The sequence below is a fragment of the Erpetoichthys calabaricus genome, chromosome 14 (genome assembly GCF_900747795.2).
Source record: "Erpetoichthys calabaricus chromosome 14, fErpCal1.3, whole genome shotgun sequence".
NCBI lineage: Eukaryota > Metazoa > Chordata > Cladistia > Polypteriformes > Polypteridae > Erpetoichthys > Erpetoichthys calabaricus.
The window spans coordinates 25,350,716-25,373,666 of NC_041407.2; the positions used below are offsets into that span (position 1 = coordinate 25,350,716).

The 22,951-nt window shown below is 44.4% G+C and overlaps 1 protein-coding gene across 1 annotated transcript; it reads left to right on the plus strand.

The window, feature by feature from the left end:
• The first annotated feature begins 551 nt into the window (after positions 1-551).
• LOC114664803 (beta-2-glycoprotein 1-like) lies at positions 552-21,900 on the plus strand. Its single transcript, XM_028819079.2, has 8 exons — positions 552-718; positions 1,028-1,204; positions 6,121-6,217; positions 6,484-6,560; positions 20,769-20,957; positions 21,041-21,220; positions 21,393-21,590; positions 21,780-21,900. The coding sequence occupies exons 1-8, from the start codon at positions 586-588 to the stop codon at positions 21,842-21,844; spliced, it is 1,116 nt and encodes a 371-aa protein (XP_028674912.1). The 5' UTR covers positions 552-585; the 3' UTR covers positions 21,845-21,900.
• The last annotated feature ends 1,051 nt before the right edge of the window (positions 21,901-22,951 follow it).

Sequence of the window (22,951 nt, forward strand, 5' to 3'; positions counted from 1 at the left end):
GCTGGATTTGAGGTGTTCATTCTGTCTGAGCCCTGGCATAACCTCAAAGCCCAAATGCAAACAACCTTGGCTAGTCCGATGAACTGTGTGTTCAAACACTGGGGGCGTGTGGTCAGCCGGAGACCTGGGCAGCTGTCCGTCCTTCGCTAAGTGGCTTGTCTCTGTCAGCAGTTCCGGCATTTGTTTCACTTCCGGCCTTTGTTTCTATTGATCAGTCAAGTTACTCTTCAACTGAGAGTAAACACGGTCCAGTGGACTTTGTGTGCAGCCACTTTGGGGTCATGCCTTCTCCCATGTGTTGAGTTGAGCTGGCAGTGATTTAATCTCCGAGGTTCTCTTCCATGTTTTGGACTCTACGTCACTTGGTAGGCTAAAAGTTTCCAATGTGGAACCAGAGCTATGGCTTGGCTGGCATTGGAAATGGACACTGGGATCTCTTAGATGTGGGCCATGGAGGGCCAGTGCACTGAGTGTCAGCTTCTTCTTTCTGGCTTGATAACAGCCTCTCCTATTGGCTAGCGGTAATTTGCAAAGAGGCGGGGCCTGCCGGGCAGTCAACATCTCTTATCAGCTGTTTACACTCAGATGAGTGCACTGGTGGCTTTCGGCAGAGACCTGTCAGTCCGCCCTGGTCTGCTAACTGGAGAGATGGATCAGCAGCTCATCTTCGTGTTGTACCTTCAACTTGTTACGTTTGGCTTAGTGTCCTCGGGTAATGGTGAGTCTCCTTCTGTTTTCTGGTCCTGTTTCATTGTTAAATTTAAACATATAAGGGAGCTGTGGAGTGAAAAGTAATGGTAAGACTAAGTGGTCCATGCGGTCGCAGTGGCACTGGCGTGTGACCACTAGTGCGGTGCAGGAGTGTCAAAGGCTCAGTGACCTGCCAGACAGTAAGAATATTGAAGAGAAGAGAGCAAGTCAGCTGTAAAGTGACCACTGAAGCCTCAGGGCTCCTGCACAAAGATGGAAGCCAATATTATTGATCATCTGCTTTGTCCATTGGTAAGAAAATGATTATGTCTTACAGTATGTGGCCGCCCGCCCTTAGCCAAAAATGCTGTCCTGTCAGAAGAACGGCGCATCTATGAACCCGGGGAGGAGGTGACGTTCTTATGTGTAAAAGGCTACAGCATGTCTGGTGGCTCGAGGAAGATCACATGTGGCATATCCGGGAAGTGGAACACACCCACCATACGCTGCAGTCGTGAGTATGGGACCCCCGTCCACCCAGTCAGCTCACTTTGGCACTCCGTGAGCAATTGCTGTAACAAAAAAAGCATTCTTTCTTACAATCTTTAGCTTTGAGTTCTGCTACCAATAGGATACAGAAATGGTGTCCCTTATTAATAGGAGGCAGCTTGAGTGCTCTTTTGTGGAAAGATCAGGCTAAAGGGTGGGTCTTACTGCTTATACATGGTGGCTTCAGCACCCCTTCATGTTCTAGGTCCTCTTGAAAATGGGTTCAGTGGCCCCAGGGCTTCTTTACTATGTGATGTGACACATAGGGGACGCCCTGCTCCATAGCCCCAGACTCCAAACACCAAAGCACCCACACAATCAAGGATACAAATACATTGTTACACCTTCCGTAAGGTTATTTCTTCAACATACATAATCTTTCTCCACACTCCTCCAGGCAAGCGTCATCCTTTTCCACCTGACTCCAGCTCACCTGGATGACGTCAAGCGACTTCTTTTAGATTTGGACTTCCAGTGCCATAGAAGTGAATGGCGGAAGCAGTTCCAGGGAAGCCCCATGAATCAGAAGGTTCTTCTCACTGCAGCACCCTTGGTGGCATCCAAGGACACCAACAGAGACTACAAATCTCATGGATCTCTGCAGGTACCCACACTGGGGCCATACCAGAGGAGCAGTGCCATCTATTGTGTGGTGGAAGGAACTGCTCACAACAGACAACCTCGTCCAGTCCATGACTGGGATAATAATTAAGCACCATCCCGGTTATTCCTCCATCTATAGTGTCCATCCATTATGGCCTCCCCGACCAGTCCAGGAATCCCCCTACATCCCATTTGGGGTGCCAGTCCATCCCTTATGGCACTCACAGCAAGTATAAAGAAATGCAGATGAAGATGAAATGTTGGGGCACCAAACGTGAACCCCATATAACTTGGAAAAAATCAATTTCAAAAATAGGGCGGCACGGTGTCACAGTGGTAGCACTGCTGCCTTGCAGTTAGGAGACCTGGGTTCGCTTCCCGGGTCCTCCCTGCGTGGAGTTTGCATGTTCTCCCCGGGTCTGCGTGGGTTTCATCCCACAGGCCAAAGATATGCAGGTTAGATGCATTGACGATCCTAAATTGTGCTTGGTGTGTGTGTGTGTGCCCTGTGGTGGGCTGGCGCCCTGCCCGGGGTTTGTTTCCTGCCTTGCACCCTGTGTTGGCTGGAATTGGTGCCAGCAGACCCCGTGACCCTGTAGTTAGGATATAGCGGGATGGATAATTGGATGGATGGATGGAATTTCAAAAATAAACTGGGTGACATCTCTACAGATGTGAGTTTGTTGACTTCTGGCCTTATCGAGTACTTCCAGCAGCAAGGGGCAGGCTTAATGTTTCCAGAACCGCAAGAGATGTTAGTGGTCCTCATGCCGTCAATCTTCTGGTCTGCAGGAGAAAGGAAAGGAGAGGCAGAGAATGAGAGTGCCAACCCTCGACCCGGGGTGGAATTACTGCATGATAAGCCCTGAGGTCGTCTCCTGTTCGCACGTGTGGGACAACTTTTAAATGCCACTGCCTTTACAACTGGTCCCACTGCCCCTTATTACTCAATAAGAGCTTGATTCAATTTCTAAATGACATTCTTATACTACTTACAGTGCTCTGTTATAAGTGATTGCTGGGCCCAGCAAACACAATGACTGGCTATTTGATCTCTAATTGGTTACTCATTCTATTACTCCCTCTTGATTGGCTTCTGGTTCCAGTGGAAACAGACAAATAGACAGAGGTGTCTGTTAGGGTTGTCAGGTTCTGAGAAAGTACATAGCCCAGGGACAGCTTAAAAACAGAGAATTTCACACACACCCCCACCCCCACCAAAAAACAAAATAGCCCAATGCCTGAGGTAGATAAAATGACAAAGCGTTCGGTGGCTTGGGATGCATGTTGTCAGAGTAAGAGGGTTAGGTACATACCACCAAAGATATCTCAGAGTGATACCATCACACAATCAAAGACTTTACAATAAAACACATATAAAGGGTGGCGCACGAAAAACCGAACCGTCTCCGACCGACTGGCTCGAGCTATTATACAGGTGGGTGCCATCCAAACATAGATGGAGCGACATGTCACACTTCTCGTGAGTCACTTTCTCGAATTCACTACGTCTTCACAGAGGAACGAACTGTCAGCAAAGGTTTGTGGCCACCAAGGTCACTGGACCTATCCACTTGGGACTTTTACCTGTGGGGCAATCTGAAGGGAAAAGTGTATGTCGATAATCCAAAGACATTAGAGGAACTGAAGTACAATATTCGGAGTGAAATTGGACAAATTGAAGCTGCTGAGCTGCGTCGCGTCTATGACAACATGGTGTGGTGTGCAGAAAAGTGTATTGATGCCCAAGGAAATCATTTCCAGCACCTCCTCTAACCAGTAAGTACAGATTTTTGTATTGCATATCTTTCGTTTCGTGTATGGGCTAAGAAATGTACGTCGATATTGGAGTCAGAGATGGTTCGTTTTTTCATGCACCACCCTGTAGAAGTCAAGTAACAGGGGAAGAGGGGCCAGATGGGTGAAATACATGGTAAGAATTTGTTGTTGAGGGGTGTGAAAAATAAGCCGAAATACAGTTTTTTTTTTCAAAAAAAGTACACCAAAAAAAAAACACAACCCACAAAAGTCCATTTTTTCCCATGAATAACAATCGAGAACAGCACAGTTGGGAAGAAAACCTGCCAACACTGGTGCTAATGATCCTGTATTATGGTACCAGTACATCTTTACTATTACACTACCTGTGCTACCCACATAAGACAGGCTGAAATCTAAATAGTCACCACAGACCGCAGCGTTAACATCTGCAGTGCACCATGCGATGCATATGTCGCTGTTATACGCCATTTGGTATGGAATTCGTAAAAGAAGAGTTAATGTTTGTGATGTGCCATCTACTGGAATGACAAATGCAATGCATTGTATTACTAAAAATGTTTGTGATGCGTCATCTGTTGGAATGACAGAGACAAAGCAACCAGACAAACACACAGACAGACACCCAGACACTTAAGGCAGATAGCACCAGCAGAAATACATTTTGATTGGCTACTAATCCCAGGCCTCCCTTTCTATTGGCTAACGATTCCAGCATTTCTTGACAATTGAAGCTTCAGCCACTGCTTCTTCGTGATCTCAGTTCCAGCAGTGTCACTAGGACTGTCCACTCTTTCCAGCGCTCATTTAGTCTGACTTCATGACTGACCGCTCATTTCTGGGATGCATTATAATTGAGTGCTCATATGTTGTATGTGATCTTTGTAAATGTGAAGCTCCTTTATAAGTAAGGAGTGGTTCCAGTTAAGTTTGAGTATTTGTTCAAATGTTTCTTTATGATTAGCCATTGCTCCTAGTGATCTTTTATGAAGTGGTGCTGATTGCAGTACTCCCTTCTGATCCATAATCACTTTTTCCAATGATCTTATACTAATACATACTGGTTTAGAGCATCTTTTATAACATGTCTACGCGTGGAGGTGTGTCTGTCTGTCCAGCCCGGAAGTGAGAGGTGGAGTCGAGTAAGGGCGCCACCTCCGAGGAAACAGAAAACTTGCTTAGCCGCTAATAACAAAAGCGAGGCCAGCATGTCAGCAAAACGAAACCTCCTAGGAGAGAGACACCCAGAGTAGTTCCTTACCTGACATCTGTACATTTCAGATTTTTTTTCTGACGATTTCAATAGTTTCTAGGACCCCGGGCTTACACAGACTTTTATAATAAGCTACTGATTCCAGTGGAAACTGTGGCAAAGTGACAACAATTAAGTGTAGCTTAGCACAGTATCCTACCTTATAACTTCTTCCTCTTCTTCTGCTTTGATTATTTTTTATTATCACTATTAGTATTATTACTGTGGTGAAGCCTTAATGTTAGTACGAAATGTCATCATGAGTGTTAATTTGCAGCAATCCCCATAAAATCATGACGTCATTTTTTCTCAGATGTGGCCTCCTACTCCTCGTTGGGACTCGGACACTTAGTAACTTCTTCTCATGTCCTACTCTAAGGTGGGACCAATTCCTAGCGTGACTTTCAGTGCAGTTCCTAGGAGTCATTGTGATTTGCTTCATAAATGTGGGCCCAGGCCCTACTGATACTGGGTACTTCCTCCAGCGCTCTTTTTGGAAGGGTGTCTGGTACTAGTGATCTTTTGTAACATGTCCAGGGTTCCAGTACTCCCTTCTCAGCTATTCCAGTGACCATTTGCTTTTGAGTTGTGGCTGCAGTGCTCCTTTACTACTGGGTACTGGTTCCAGTTTTTCCATATTTTGGGGGTTTGTTCCCTGTGCTACTTTTTAATCTGTTGCCATCATTTCAGAAGAATGTCTCTTGTCATGAACTGAAGTCTCACATGTGGTGAAAAGGGGTTGAGGCCCACAAAAAAACCATAAAGCAGGTCAGGATCTTCACTAGCCCGTTCAGAAGACATTCACCACAGAAATCTACCTGCAGGCTTCAACCAAGTTAGGCACAAAGTGGGAAAACTGGATTAGCGGTTCAAAATATAAAGTCAAGAGAAAGGATGACCGTAAACCCTCAGCTTAATAGCAGATTTTTTCAAACTTCTACTTGAGGAACTCTTTCACAGGCAAATTTCACTTTTACTTGAGGCCCTTTTCTAGAAAGTGTGGCCGCTGGGTACTTTATCCCATTCGTCTTTCACGTGGCGCCACAGCTCAATTCCAGATTGGTTTGAGCTCTTCACTGGAGGTGGGCACAACAGCTTGTACAGAATACTGAGGGGGCTGGCTGTGTTGAACAGAATGCCTCAGTCCTGGGAGACATGATTACAGCAACAGCCAAAAATAACATTCTCTATGAACAAAAAAGAGAAAAATACAGCCGAGTCACCTATTGTGTTCTTTTTGTCTCCAGCAAAGCTGTGTTCTTACCCTGGACCCCTGGAGAATGGCCACATAATCTTTTCAAGCCTTGAGTTTGGCAGCAATCTGACTTTCCAGTGTATGGAAGGGTGAGGATCCTTCTTTTTTTTTTTGCATGATCTCTAAAATGTCAGGTCAGGTGGCAGTGCAAACCCACAACAGTGGGACACAGTAGAGGAATGCTGGCACCTGCTACCTTCTGTTGATAACCTGCCTGCCTCCCTTACTGCACGTACGTTCCAAGCCGGTGCTGAAGCTCATATGAAATGTGTAAAGTAAGTGGGCTATCAGAGTCAAACTGGTTACAGCGTGAGTTCACTACAGATGTATGAAACCTGCTCCTTTCTCTTCACAGATATTTCCTTCATGGGCAGAACACCAGCCACTGTAAGGATGATGGCACCTGGGACGTCAGTCTTCCCTACTGTGAACGTAGGTTTGCTCTTCTGTTTGTCTGGGGCCATACCTGCTCAGTCAAGAGCAAGGCATAGGGATTAGGACTTTCTGATAAAAAGGGGTCTTCTTCTTCTGCTTTAGGGGTCGCCACAGTGGATCATCTTCTTCCATATCTTTCTGTCCTCTGCATCTTGTTCTGTTATACCCATCACCTGCATGTCCTCTCTCACCACATCCATAAACCTTCTCTTAGGCCTTCCTCTTTTTCTCTTCCCTGGCAGTTCTATCCTTAGCATCCTTCTCCCAGTATACCCAGCATCTCTCCTCTGCACATGTCCAAACCAACGCAATCTCGCCTCTTTGACTTTGTCTCCCAACCATTCAACTTGAGCTGACCCTCTAATGTACTCATTTCTAATCCTATCCATCTTTGTCACACCCAATGCAAATCTTAGCATCTTTAACTTTGCCACCTCCAGCACTGTCTCCTGCTTTCTGGTCAGTGCCACCGTCTCCAACCCATATAACATAGCTGGTCTCACTACCGTCCTGTAGACCTTCCCTTTCACTCTTGCTGATACCCGTCTGTCACAAATCACTCCTGTCACTCTTCTCCACCCATTCCACCCTGCCTGCACTCTCTTTTTCACTTCTCTTCCACAATCCCCATTACTTTGTACTGTTGATCCCAAGTATTTAAACTCATCCACCTTCACCAACTCTACTCCTTGCATCCTCACCATTCCACTGACCTCCCTCTCATTCACACACATGTATTCTGTCTTGTTCCTACTGACCTTCATTCCTCTCCTCTCTAGAGCATATCCCCACCTCTCCAGGGTCTCCTCAACCTGCTCCCTACTTTCACTACAGATCACAATGTCATCAGCAAACATCATAGTCCATAGGGACTCCTGACCATGAGCTGGAAACTTATAGGATGCAGGATGGTGAAGAGCATGATCTGACTATTTTCTTCTTCTCTGTTAGTTCTCTGTTATTCTCTATGTTATACATCCGCTGTTTTAATACCACTCAGAATATGGCTGCACTGGGCCTGTCTTGCTGACTCATTGGTAGTTTGACTTCAGGTGTCATGAGATCGGCTCTTCTCCATATGACCATAATGAATTTGGGCATCTCTAGATTGGAACGTAACAAAGCCAAGTCTGTCTGACTGGGAGTTGTCATGATTAGGAATTATGAACAAAGAGAAAAAAGGGTAGAAGCCTTCAAAGTAAGCCATTCTTACTAAGCCATTCTTACTGGTCTGCCCAGAAGGTGCTCACCCCAAAGTATCCTGATCTCCACAGGCAGGCTTCGGCCTAAGTAGTTCCAAATTGGGAAAACTTTTGTCTCTTAAGAGGGAAAAACATGAAAACTCCAGCTTGTGGAGACACTCTGAAGTGAAGAATCTTTAGAAATGGAAACGTTGTTGTGATTTGGAGTCCCAAACATAGCAAAATGCGTGTGAGGCCTCCAAAAAAAAAGGCCATAAGGGCAGGACCAAGACCTATGTAGCCTGCCCCAGGAGACTCACCCCAAATCCAACTAAACCTAAAAACTAAACTGCAGCCGTGCCGGCCTAACAGACCACCAAACAAGGTGGGCTGGCAAAATAACAAGAAATGTCCCAAAATGGTGCAAAAGCCCAACAAGGAGGAGGATCACCGCCAAACTCTGGCTTGTGCACAGAAAGGCCAATAAAAGAATTGTTATAAATCAAGGAATAATCTGAAAAAAGAGAAAAATACAAATAAAGTTTTTAAAAAAACAAAACAGGAAAAAAGGAGTTGCTGTTCTGTCAGTAACCTGAAAGATAAACTTTTGAGCAAAAACTGTAAAAATGTAAAACAAAAAAATAAATAAATAAAGTGAAACCAAACCATAGCCCAATTCGTGAGACAATAATCATGATCAAGAGAACAAGAGGGTCAAAACTGAAAGAACACGTGAGAAAACAGCGCAAAGATACACTTTGGATACACTGATCACATAAGGATTTACACTCAAAATCGTCCTTTAATCCCATTGCCTCAGTGACTCTTGGGTCCCGACCTCATAGGCCATTCCCCTAGCAACACTGAAAGCTGACACTGGCGACGGAAATACACATTGGTGGCCTTTGAGGACCCAAAATGACATGAAATCACGACTGTTGTCTAAAAGACAAGCCTACACAATCCAGAAGAGAAAACCAGGGACAGAAACAAAACAATTCAAGAAAGCAGAAAATCCAAAGAAAATAACAATACTTAGAACTCCTTTACAAACAATGTCCTCCGGATCTCAGTTTACTCAGCTGTGACCTTAAATAGCCAGTGTGAGGGCTCAGGGGGAGTGGCGACAAGGTGGCCCCGCCTCTTGGGGCTCCACCCACAATCAAATTTAAAGTCACAATACATAAATTAAAACATACATAACTCAAAAATAAGAATAGAGCACAAAGACACCAAAATACAAATCCATGCTAACAAATATGTTTCAAACAATAGAAGTTATGAAGCTTCTGGGCAGTGGCGTAGCTAGGGGCGGGCAGAGGAGGCGGGTCCACCCGGGCGGCAACATCTTTGGGGGGCGGCATTATTGGCCAAAAGGCTCAGAACACTTCACTTGTAAGCAGCAGGGTTCGGAAAAATATCACTCATGAACGAAAAAAGTCAAATTCTCTGATTTTCATCCACAAATGCTTCAAAAATCATTTTCAGACGGTCCTTCTGTGACAGCATCAGACACGGCAGTTGATATTTATGAGGCGATAACAAAAATAAACAGAAACATTACACCGATAATAATTTCAAGGAAGAGAAACAACTAATTCACAATGTATAATTTCGTTTCGTTAACAATCCGAATGCGTTCCTGCTCATCCCCACCTATCACTTGTACACTACACTGGTTTTGGTTTTCACAGCGTAATTATATTAAACTAATAATCAGAACACGGCTTATCAGTGCGTCTGTACTATATTCTTGTCTAGTTGATGATTATAAATAATTATATGTGAAAAAATATTGCTGTTTCTCTATATATAAATAAATATATGCAAAATGTATCTTAATTTTTCTCCATACGTCATTTTAATTTTCTATTTAAATAGGTTAACATATTCAGATACGTTGGAGGGCGGCAAATTGAAGCCCCGCCCAGATTGGCGCGAACTCGAGCTACGCCACTGCTTCTGGGTAGCTAAAGGCATTCCAACGTAGACAAGTCCCAAACACAACCTAAGAGAAGAATCCAAAGCAAAAATAATCACCAAACCAGACAATCCAAGCAATACTTTCAGAACACCTACAAAGTGGAGCTCACTCAATGAACCTCTGCTGGGGTTCCTCTTCCGTTCCCTTTCCTTTCATGACTGGGAATCCCAAATCACGTAAGTTCCAAAAATGTCCAATAAGAGGGGATTACCCATCAAATGCAGGATCTTTATAAAATAAAATGTTTATTTTGAAGTGTGATGCGCCGAACAGCACAGATGGCATAGAGAAGTTGCCAGCAGCACAAGGCAATCCAAGCGAACAACGTCTCAATACAGAATCCAAGGTGTAGTCAAAACACAGAGCACAGGTTCGAAATGGCCAAAAATCACAAGCACAGAAAAATCAAACACTCCAGAACCACCAGGAACTGCAGGGGACCCTCCAGTTTTATAGGGTGGAGGACTGTTTCTGACAGTGATTGGCAGGTGGCCCCCAAAAAATACATGGAACATGACAAAGGCAGCTGATGTACATAGACAAAACCAAAACTGCAGAATGATGTACATAGCAACATAAAGAAAAGAATCAAGAATAAACAAAAGAGGCAAAACACATGAATTTGAACCCCCGCCAAGGGAGGAATCGTGTCAGGAACATAACAGAGATGTGGCCCCCACAAAACATAAGGGACATAAGACAACAACGCATTACACATGGATACAGTAGCAAGAAGTGGCGGGCACAAGATAAGAGATGATGGCAGAATTAAAATGTGGCACAGGTTATGCAGCATTGACAGGTGGCACATTAAAAATGAAAGGGGCGGCACCAATAATATATGGTGCACAAAAAATTGGAGTTGAGTTTATGGATAAGGCAGGTATGAATTCAGAACAAAAGAAGAATGCTGATTGGTTGAAGGAGCTGTCAATCACTTCAGCGTAAATGTGATGACAGTAGCGCTGGATAGACTGGTTAATTCTTTTTCATTTGAAATAATATAGATGCTGTTCCAATTTAATAAAAGTCAAACTATAAATTCTGCCCTTTCCAATATTGTATGGACGTGCACTGGTGCTTCAAGTACATTGTGAGTCCAGTTCCTGAGTTAATCAAGATAAATTAATACAAATGCGAGTATACGTGTTTGTTGTGGACAGTAGGGGGCACTCCCACTTCCCAAACACCCAACGTAAATAGGCTCAAGACACAAGTAAAAGCCAAAGCGTCTTTATAATGGGAAACTCTTCTCCAAAGCGTTTCCCACCAGAGACACCAGCATGCACAAGCACAATACTTTGTTGTCTTTTCATCTTTTCTCGGTTGTTGCCTCCTCCACACCTCCTCACAAGCTTTGTCCACCTCCTCCTGACTCAGACTCCCTGATGTGAAGCAGGCAGCTCCTTTTACTTAAGCCTCCCCAGAAGTGCTTCCACTCTTCCACCCATGTGGTCTGCAAGCACTTTTGGGTGAAGCGGAAATCGCAATCCTGCAGCTTCCCCTGGCAGTGCCCATGGGACCCAACAGAGCTGTTGTCTAGGACTACAATACCCAGCATGCCCTGCGGGGACCCATGTGGGAATCTGAGCCTGAGCTCACTGCCATCTAGCATCCTGGGGGACGTATAAGTTGTCTCCCCCTGTCCATCCATCCTGAAGGCGTCCCAGCTGGGTAAGGACGCCGGCCATCCTTCACATTGTACTCAATCCTCTATTGCGAGAAAGGAGCCAAAGTAAAGCATTAACAAGCCCTGGAATAAATGCCACCACATACACATAGCCATGATCATCTACTGTACGCCATCTAATTTAAATTGAATAAGCACATTTTTGAGAGGAGTTTGATGATTAGGTGTTTTACCAAATTTCAACACGTGACTTTCAGTTGTAGCCTTCATTTACATACCATATATACTCATGTATAAGTCGGGTCTTGAAACCCGAAACATCGATCATAAAATTAGACTCCGACTTATATGCCCATTCAAAAATGAGACATTTAATTTTTTTTTTTTAGATCTTCTTGCCTCCTCCAATCTCACATCAGTTTCACAAACACATCGAATTTTGTTGCAGCAGCACAGTTACCAATTTCTTTTGCTACTTTAATGACATTTAATTTAAAACCAGCTTCATATTTTCTTCTGATCGAATGCTCCATCGCAGATAAGGGATGCTCTTACGATAAAAATGTATGAGGGTGTGAGATACAAAAAAACACAAATCAGTGCAAACGTCGCTTCAGAATAGTTCGGGTATTACTGTGTGATCACATAGGCAACAATACACAGAAAAAAAAGGCAGTGTGCTCCATGGTTACTCTCTCAGGTGGGCGTTAGCATATCATAATGTCTTGGACCAATAGCGGGAGTTTTCCGCATTCGACCAACATTATAAAATACCGGAAATTATACAGTAAAATCAAGACCCGACTTATCCACGGGGAGAATTATCCGTGAGTATATACGGTAAGCTTAATGAAGCAGAGGTGATGCAGCCCCGTGAAGCCAGTCACATAATGTAACACGCCCAGCGACTCACTCCAACTGGGCCGTAACTCCTTCTGAGGAAAATCAAACAGGTTTTCTTTTGTCTTTAGTCGTAGGGGTGGGCTCTGTGTACATGAGGGGTGCCAACCAATGAATGCTCACCAGGAATTTCAATGCATAGAATGCAGCGATGAGGAATATGGAACGCAGGTGCTTTGGACCTCTCAAACGTAAGAGAAGCTCGTCAGTCTGATGTCTCACTGTAGCTGGTAACCCTTTGTATGGCACCGGCTCCGTCAGGTAGCACGTTATCGCTTGTCACAAAAAAGGAGGATCTAAATCTGACATGGCCAACGATTTCAGTCATTTCAGAGATCAGATCAGCAACTGTCTATCCATCCATCCATTTTCCAACCCACTGAATCCAAACACAGGGTCACAGGGGTCTGCTGGAGCCAATCCCAGCCAACACAGGGCACAAGGCAGGAACCAGTCCCGGGCAGGGTGCCAACCCACCGCAAGACACACACAAACACACACTAGGGCCAATTTAGAATCGTCAATCCACCTAACCTGCATGTCTTTGAACTGTGGGACGAAACAGGAGCGCCCGGAGGAAACCCACGCAGAACATGCAAACTCCACGCAGGGAGGACCCGGGAAGTGAACCCAGGTCCCCAGGTCTCCCAACTGCGAGGCAGCAGCGCTATCCACTGCGCCACCGTGCCGCCCGATCAGCAACTGTGGTTGACAAATCTGATGGCTTATTAGTGCACCAACTGATGACTAACCCGTGTAACTGGGCACCCCCCGCCTTTATAATATGCGCCCTAGGTGAACGCCTAATTCGCCTTAATGGTTCTGCTATCCCTACCCACGATTAGGAGTCACGTAATGTTATTACTTGTGCGATGTGCCTGCCTGTCTCACTTCTTGACAGATTTAGTTACTCATCTCACATACATGTGCTTGTAAAATCTTGTATAACATAAGCGCACTGTAGTCACAGGAGCTTCATAACATTCAAGTCCTGACACTTCACCGTGTGTACTCATGTCATATAGCGGCAGTTCTTAGCAGGCAGACGGTTCCCGTGTATTAAAAGTGCGATTATTTTATGATCACCTTGTTGATTGTGGTTTATATGTGAGATGGCTGAATATCTAAATCTGTGAAAGAAGTAAGACTGGGCGTATTCCAGTTTGTATATTGTGTGTGCGTTCACTTGAATGTGGTGAGGGGTGGTGGTGGCAGGAGGATGGCACATGGGGGTACTTGTCAGTCAGTCATTATCCAACCCATTATCTCTGAACACAGGGTCACGAGGGTCTGCTGGAGCCAATCCCAGCCAACACAGGGTGCAAGGCAGGAACAAATCCCAGGCAGGGTGCCAGTCCACTGCAGGGTACCTGTCATAATTTGGGAAAATAGCTGTGAAGTTGGAGTCTGAAAATCTAGTGAGCCCAAATTAGCCCACTGTAAGTGAGTTTGCTTCCGCCTCTGTGGTAGCATTCAGTCTATGGCTTCGGCTCCTCCTAACCATCCAATAAAACGGATTAAAGACTAGCGAGGGCATTGCCCACAATAGAGTCTACCTCACTGCGTGTGAGCGCAAGGTAATGGAAGATTATGACTTTTAGATTCTTTATTATTAAACTAGCACTGCTGAATCGGAGCTGAAAGCAAAACCAGAAAAGGTACTCACTCACCTTGTTTGACGTATGTCTCGATGCAGTGATGATAAGTGATTATAAATCAGCGATGAAATGCGTAACTGTACATTTCAAATAAAATAAATGAACAGTCTGCATTCTTCTGACTTTACAGAAGCTCAAGAGAATAAACAATAGGAGGTCTTTTGAATACGCATTGGGAGTTCTGAAAATCGAGTACCCCTTAAGAGGAGGATTTAGGAGTCGTAGTGGACTTGACACTATGAACTGTCAGTCAGTGTTCACAAGCCATTAAGAAGGCTAACAGAATGTCAGGTTATATAGCGCCTTGATGTGTGGAGTGCAAGTCACAGGAGGTTCTGCTCAAGCTTTATAACACACTGGTGTGGCCTCATCTGGAGTCCTGTGTACAGTTTGGGCCTGCAGGCTAACAAAAGGACATAGCAGCACTGGAAAAAGTCCAGAGAAGAGCGACGAGGCTGATTGCAAGGCTACAGGGGATGAGTTATGACAGGGCTATTCAATTGGCGGCCCGCGGGCCACATGCGGCCCAGAATCAACCTCCGAGTGGCCCAGCCCGTGGTTCCGCCCATAGATAATAAATTAATATATATTATTCATAAATTGTTATTTAATATAATTTAATATAAATATATATATATATTATATTAATATAAATATATATAGTATATTAATATAAATATAAAGTATTTATTATGTCTATCTATGGTCCCGCCAAAAACGCGCATTCCTACGTAAATTACGTAGCCTGCAACGCGCAAACAATGCAGAGCGTGCCGGTAGTAGCTTAGATTACTATCAATATGTCTTTCTCAACACTGAAACGTAAAATTGGCAATGAAAACCGTAAGTTTAACCCTGCCTGGACTGACAAATACTTGTTTATTTTACTGCCACATCCAAACGCCAAACCGATGTGTTTAATTTGTAATGAGTGCGTTGGGAGTATTTAAAGATTACAATGTGCGGAGGCATCATGTTGAGAAACACCACACTTTTCGCACCAATTTTCCAGAGGGATCTCAAGAGAGGGCTGCAAAAGTGCAGAGTTTGATTGCATCTTACAACCGGAGCAGTACTACCATGGTGCGGTCATTCACAGCCCAAGAGAGAGCTACTGCAGCATCCCTTCGTGTTTCCTGATACTGGCAAAAAAGAAAAGGCCATTCACAGACTCTGAAACCGTGAAGGACTGTATGCTGGCTGTCGTGGATGAGGTGATAAATGACGATAAAATTAAAATGAGCGTGGTATCTGCTATAAAAAACGTACCCCTGTCAGATACTTCAAACATTCGTAGGGTTGAAATTCTTGCTGCAGATGTGTATGAAACGCTGTTAGGAGACCTGATGAAAGCTGATACTATGTCTATAGCAGTAGATGAATCCACAGACAAAACTGATACTGCTCAGTTGTGCATATATGTCCGTTTTTTTGATGGCAAATGCTTCCAAGAGGAGCTGCTCGGCCTACTGCCGTTAGAAGGACACACAACTGGCGATATAGTCTTTGGGAAAATTTCCGCCTTTTTTAAAGACAGTGGTCTGGATATGAAGCGTGTGTGCATGCTTGTGACAGATGGGGCTCCGTCCATGACAGGGAAAGTGAATGGTTTGGCAGCACGTTGGTCCGCTGTTGCACCTCAGTTGATCTCCTTACACTGCACTGTGCATCAGGCGGTGTTTTGCGCAAAACTAAGTGGGGCGCTCAAAACGACAATGGACAGCGTTATGGCTATAATTAATTTTATTCGCCCCACATCAAGCCTCCAACAACGCTTTTACCGCATGCTGCTGTCAGAAATGTCTGCTGAGCACCACGACCTTCTTTTGCATAATGACGTGAGGTGGCTGTCCAAAGGCAAAGCACTGGAGCGTTTCTGCGGTCTCAGAGAAGAGATCATAACTTTCCTCCGCGGCAGCAAGCAAAAAAAGGCAGAAACGCACTTAAGTCGCATACTGGATGACAACTTCATGGCCGATGCCTGCTTTCTGAGCGACATATTCAAACACCTGAACGATCTCAATTTGGGACTACAAGGCAGAGACAAAACTGTCATCAACCTTGTGGAACAGATGCGCGCATTCCAAGTTAAACTGGACCTTTTCGCAAATGATTTGAGTACAGGCCGAGTGCTGCATTTTCCGACACTCCGCAAATGCATTTCATCCTCCGCACAAATCACAGATGTGATGACAGATTTCATTGCGATGTTGAAAAATAACTTTGCTGGTCGATTGGGTGGACTTGATCTGCCCACAGAGTTGGCCGTTTTTGTCAGAGACCCGTTCACTGTTGCAATAGAAGGGGACTTATCCGGGAGATGCTAAGAAACTGGTCCCTTCCATTGACGAGGGGAAATTCACACTCGAACTTGTTGACATGCAGTCATCTGTAACCATGGCACAGGAGCTTTCCACTAACGGGCCTGCAATGTTTTGGACTGATGTCAACGCACATCAGTTCCCTAACATTAAGAAAGTAGCGATCGTCATGCTCAGTATGTTTGGATCAACTTATACATGTGAGTCAAGTTTTTCACACATGAACTCCATAAAAAGCAACTCTCGTTGCTCCCTGACTGACCATACTCTCCACCAATGCCTTCGAATTGCATTGACAACTTACGAGCATTTACAGGAGATTAAGAGGAGACCTGACTGAAGTGTTTAAAATGATGAAGGGAAATAAACATCCCAGTGGATCGAGACGGTGACTTTAAAATGAGTTCATCAAGAACACGGGGACACAGATGGAAACTTGTTAAGAAAGTTTTTCTTAACACAGAGAACCACAGACACGTGAAATAAGTGACCAAGTAGTGTGGTAGGCAGGAGGACTTTAGGGACTTTCAAAACTCAGCTTGATGTTATTTTGGAGGAATTAAGTCGCTTGTATTCTTGAGACTGGATGGTCTGTTTTCATCAAAAGTTTGGTTTTTCCACTTACCGTATATACTCGCGGATAAGTTCTCCCGCGGATAAGTTGGGACTTGATTTTACTGTATGATTCGGAAAACTTGCAGAAAACTCCCACTATTGGTACAAGAGATTACGATATGCTAACGCCCACCTGAGAGAGTAACCACCGAGCACATTGCCCTTTTTTTTTCAATGGGGGTGTGGCAATGCGCTGTATCAGCGTGTGCTCCTAACCTCTCTCTCGCTATTGTTGCCTAAGTGACCACACGGTAATACCCAAACAATTCCGAAGCGAGCGAGACGGTGACTTTAAAATGAGTTCATCAAGAGCATGGGGGCACAATTGAACACCTGTTAAGGGTAAATTTCGCACAAACATTAGAAAGTTTTTCTTCACCACACAGGGAACCACAGACACTTGGAATAAGTGACCGAGTAGCGTGGTAGGCAGTAAAACTTTAGGGACTTTCAAAACTCGACTTGGTGTTATTTTAGAAGAATTAAGTGGATAGGACTGGTGAGATTTGCTGGGCTTAATGGCCTGTTCTCCTCCAGATTGTTCTAATGTTCTAAAATATGGATGTACCATCATGATAATCAAGGAGCAGAATGAAAAAGGGTATCTTCTTGTAAATAACGGGATGGCATAAGCAAGGTGATGGGATTGGGTTTACCTCACGGACACCGCACGTAACTAGGTAGCTGACAGGTCTAGGCCATGTTTTGTAGAGTGTGGGCCTGTCTGTTGAGCAGCCTGGTGAGCCAAGCATGGCAAAGCTGAATATCCACGAAGCTCATGTAACTAGTAAGTGACAGGATGAACCCCATTTCCCTGTGAGGGGGATGCGAACGAACTTGTCTCACAAAAGCTTTCTCACTTTGACGAGGATGGATGATGGAACCTGTCTCTTTGGGACGGGTGTCAGCTCATGTCACCTAGACCAAGATAGATGGCTCTGAGCTCATCTCACTAGGGGTTTCAGTAAGAGTAGGATGGGTCCTCCTAGAACAGGGCTATTCAATTACAAATTCAGTTGGGCCAGATTGTCAAACCAAGAAGGTTAGCTGGGCCAGTCATTTTAGCGGCAAAGCAGCTCGTAATGACAAATTTTGAAACCAACACAAACAAATTTATTGAAAAACATAAGGTTTATTCGTTGTTTCTCTTTTAACTTTGGTCAGTTTGCAGAGCAAAAGGTGCATACAAAAAGAGCTGAATTAACAGAATCTGAGGTAGCCCCTATTTTTTCCACTTACAAAAGAAAAAAAACTGACCTAGGCTACATATCTGACCTATCTGATCACAAAGTGCATAAAACAAAATAGTGCACAGTAGTAGGCTATTAGAAATAACATTGTTTCCTTTTGAAACAAAATAAACAACTTGCACACATTTGACCCAGGAACATCTCAAAGTGCATAAAATAAAAAGTGCACAGTATTCACAACTATAATAACACTGAGGGAACATATTTTAAATTACCTTGTGTGATTAGGCATGCCTCTGTTACGCATCCCACATTATATTGATGTATTGTAGGCTACAGTTACCCTGCTGACTTAGTGGGAGAAGTGACATTTTTTGTTTTGAACGAGAGCAGTGACTTTAGGCTCGTAAGTTGTCAATGCAATTCGAAGGCATTGGTGGAGAGTATGGTCAGTCAGGGAGCAACGAGAGTTGCTTTTTATGGAGTTCATGTGTGAAAAACTTGACTCACATGTATAAGTTGATCCAAACATACTGAGCATGACGATCGCTACTTTCTTAATGTTAGGGAACTGATGTGCGTTGACATCAGTCCAAAACATTGCAGGCCCGTTAGTGGAAAGCTCCTGTGCCATGGTTACAGATGACTGCATGTCAACAAGTTCGAGTGTGAATTTCCCCTCGTCAATGGAAGGGACCAGTTTCTTAGCATCTCCCGGATAAGTCCCCTTCTATTGCAACAGCGAACGGGTCTCTGACAAAAACGGCCAACTCTGTGGGCAGATCAAGTCCACCCAATCGACCAGCAAAGTTATTTTTCAACATCGCAATGAAATCTGTCATCACATCTGTGATTTGTGCGGAGGATGAAATGCATTTGCGGAGTGTCGGAAAATGCAGCACTCGGCCTGTACTCAAATCATTTGCGAAAAGGTCCAGTTTAACTTGGAATGCGCGCATCTGTTCCACAAGGTTGATGACAGTTTTGTCTCTGCCTTGTAGTCCCAAATTGAGATCGTTCAGGTGTTTGAATATGTCGCTCAGAAAGCAGGCATCGGCCATGAAGTTGTCATCCAGTATGCGACTTAAGTGCGTTTCTGCCTTTTTTTGCTTGCTGCCGTGGAGGAAAGTTATGATCTCTTCTCTGAGACCGCAGAAACGCTCCAGTGCTTTGCCTTTGGACAGCCACCTCACGTCATTATGCAAAAGAAGGTCGTGGTGCTCAGCAGACATTTCTGACAGCAGCATGCGGTAAAAGCGTTGTTGGAGGCTTGATGTGGGGCGAATAAAATTAATTATAGCCATAACGCTGTCCATTGTCGTTTTGAGCGCCCCGCTTAGTTTTGCGCACAACACCGCCTGATGCACAGTGCAGTGTAAGGAGATCAACTGAGGTGCAACAGCGGACCAACGTGCTGCCAAACCATTCACTTTCCCTGTCATGGACGGAGCCCCATCTGTCACAAGCATGCACACACGCTTCATATCCAGACCACTGTCTTTAAAAAAGGCGGAAATTTTCCCAAAGACTATATCGCCAGTTGTGTGTCCTTCTAACGGCAGTAGGCCGAGCAGCTCCTCTTGGAAGCATTTGCCATCAAAAAAACGGACATATATGCACAACTGAGCAGTATCAGTTTTGTCTGTGGATTCATCTACTGCTATAGACATAGTATCAGCTTTCATCAGGTCTCCTAACAGCGTTTCATACACATCTGCAGCAAGAATTTCAACCCTACGAATGTTTGAAGTATCTGACAGGGGTACGTTTTTTATAGCAGATACCACGCTCATTTTAATTTTATCGTCATTTATCACCTCATCCACGACAGCCAGCATACAGTCCTTCACGGTTTCAGAGTCTGTGAATGGCCTTTTCTTTTTTGCCAGTATCCAGGAAACACGAAGGGATGCTGCAGTAGCTCTCTCTTGGGCTGTGAATGACCGCACCATGGTAGTACTGCTCCGGTTGTAAGATGCAATCAAACTCTGCACTTTTGCAGCCCTCTCTTGAGATCCCTCTGGAAAATTGGTGCGAAAAGTGTGGTGTTTCTCAACATGATGCCTCCGCACATTGTAATCTTTAAATACTCCAACGCACTCACTACAAATTAAACACATCGGTTTGGCGTTTGGATGTGGCAGTAAAATAAACAAGTATTTGTCAGTCCAGGCAGGGTTAAACTTACGGTTTTCATTGGCAATTTTACGTTTCAGTGTTGAGAAAGACATATTGATAGTAATCTAAGCTACTACCGGCACGCTCTGCATTGTTTGCGCGTTGCAGGCTACGTAATTTACGTAGGAATGCGCGTTTTTGGCGGGACCATAGACATAATAAATACTTTATATTTATATTAATATACTATATATATTTATATTAATATAATATATATATATTTATATTAAATTATATTAAATAACAATTTATGAATAATATATATTAATTTATTATCTATGGGCGGAACCACGGGCTGCCAATTGAATAGCCCTGTCCTAGAAGGTGATAAAGAAGCTCTTGGGTTTCAGAAATGATGAAAAACAGCTACAGAGAGTATTTGCACCCGAGACTATACTGATAGACACGTTTCATGCTTTAATAATGGAGTGTGAGCCCAGGTCACATACTTTAATGATAAATATGGCGTGCCTACCTAAATATTTGTATCATTGCCATTCCTCTCGGTATGCCATACTGGACAATGATGTGTTTTTTTTTCATTACAGCTATCTTCTGCCCTATGCCTGACATTCCCCGTTTTGGTAAAATCAAGCACATAAGGCCAATGGAAGGGAACAAGACTCACTTTGGGGAACAGGTGCAGTATGAGTGTCAGCCCCCCTTTGTCTTGTTTGGAAATGAGACAGGCTTTTGCCAGGCTGATGGAAACTGGACAGAGATGCCACAGTGTAAAAGTAAGTGAGCTCCAATGCCGGGATGGCACACCCTGATGGACACTCCACCAGTAAACCTCACTCTACTTTTCTATGTTCTGTAGAGGTCTCCTGCAGACCCCCAACAACCATTCCAAATGGGTTCATGTCCTTTGCGGTCATCAGGGAATATGGCTACCAGGAAAACGTTAAGTATGGATGCAAGCCAGATTTTGTTTTGGATGGTCCAAGTGAGGTCCATTGTATGAAGACAGGAAACTGGTCAATGAAGCCTGTGTGCAGGGGTGAGTAGTAAATCCGACCCAGCAGAGGCCAAAGAAACCAAAGCAAATCAGGACAAGGGAAGTACAGGAGAGCCATGGGGGTGACATCTCGGGTAGCTTAGAAGGTGGCGGGGCACATTGATGGTTGACAAAGTAACAGTACACTGCATCTTGTTGCGCTTTCTCTCCAAAGCACATTGCACTGTTAACATTAGCCGAGGTCGTGTCTTCTACAATGGAAAGAAATATTGGATTGAGAATCTGCCTGACAAGAAAGTCCAGCATTCAGAGAGTGTGGCATTCTACTGTATGGATGAGAAGAACAAATGTGGTTACCCAGTGCTGAGCCAATGTGTGGATGGACATTTGGAAATCCCTTCTTGCTTCATAGGTGGGTCATTACAGAAGTAGGCGACTGGCAGCAGTGCCCAGAAAGTGTGTCCTCTTCGCCTGTTTACTCGTGAATGAGAGGCTGTAACGGGCAATGAATGATGGACCTTGTAGTCCAATGGGCCATGGGCGCAGTTGGGCACCCTTTTCCTTCAACGTTGATTTAATTTCTGCTGATTCTCTTTTTCAGAACCTGGGAGAACTAAATATACACTTCAATCGTCAAAACTTCCTTCTGAAATCAAGCAGTGCTGATTGAAGCCAATGGGGGACTCTACTGGCCTAAAACAATAAAGTCATGTTCCCTTTTCTGAGCTGTCTCCTTTGTTTCTTGTCCAAAGTTTATTCTTATGAAGACCAGGCCTGTGGTCCAGGCTGAGTGTAACAGGAGTACACAGGCTCCAGGACATTCCCACAGGGTTCAGATTACTACAGTAAACTACAGAGGTGCTTAGAAGAAGTTGCTTAGGATATGTTGGTCTGGTCTCTCCGGCTCACCACGTTGCCACTGCAGCCCTAATCAGAGCAAACAGAATGAAAGTGAAATGAAGGGACCTGATAATACAAATATCAGGTACTACACGAGGACGAGAGTGCCAGAAAAGACTTGGGGGGGCCATTTAATTGTAGAAGCAGAGGGTGAAACAAACTGCTTGATTAAGTGGAGTTTGAATCATTGTAGCGCACTACACATGTCACCAGCTCCAGTTTCTCAGACACCCCAGTCTTCTGCTCTCCATGGGATCTGCTGGTTTAACAACAATGTCCTGCTTGGAAGAGGTACAGCTGGAGGTGGAGAGTCTTCTTCTGGGTGGTGTTCCTCTATTCTAGGGAGGAGGAAAAAGGAAACCATGTCAATAATAGTTCCATTCCCCTGGTGTACCCTTAAAATGGTCTCGGTGTTTGACAATGGCCAATAGAAATAGTGACACCAGTAGAGGGTGTTTCAGAGCCCCAAACCCCAGACACAACCACCATGACACAAGAAAAAAGGTTTATTGTTTCAAATTCTTTATGAAAGGCTTGGCAAGTTACAAAAGCACTTGTGTTCTTCTTCTGTTTTTTTCCCTGTCCTTCCACTCCTCCGGGCGAGCATTGTCCTTCTTCCCCCCAACTCCAGCTTGCCTGCATGAGGTTGAGCGGCTTCTTTTTAGTACTTCCAGTGCTAGGCCATGGTCCATTGGAATGCACTTCCAAGACAAGTGGAAGCTCCACAAAGCAGGAATGATGGATCCCTGCAGCACCCCCTGGTGACACCCATGGAATCCTACAGTTCCCAACATGCCTTGTGGATGTTCATACAAGTAGTGTCACCCAGATGTAGTCCAGACAGGTTGTCTCCCCCTATCCTTCCAACACTCT

Excerpts from the sequence above, each read along its gene's own strand:
- LOC114664803 (XM_028819079.2), top strand. The coding sequence starts at position 586 with ATGAGTGCACTGGTGGCTTTCGGCAGAGACCTGTCAGTCCGCCCTGGT. Across the intron at positions 719-1,027 it reads CTTAGTGTCCTCGGGTAATG|TATGTGGCCGCCCGCCCTTA; the intron begins GTGAGTCTCCTT and ends TATGTCTTACAG. Across the intron at positions 20,958-21,040 it reads AGAGATGCCACAGTGTAAAA|AGGTCTCCTGCAGACCCCCA; the intron begins GTAAGTGAGCTC and ends TATGTTCTGTAG.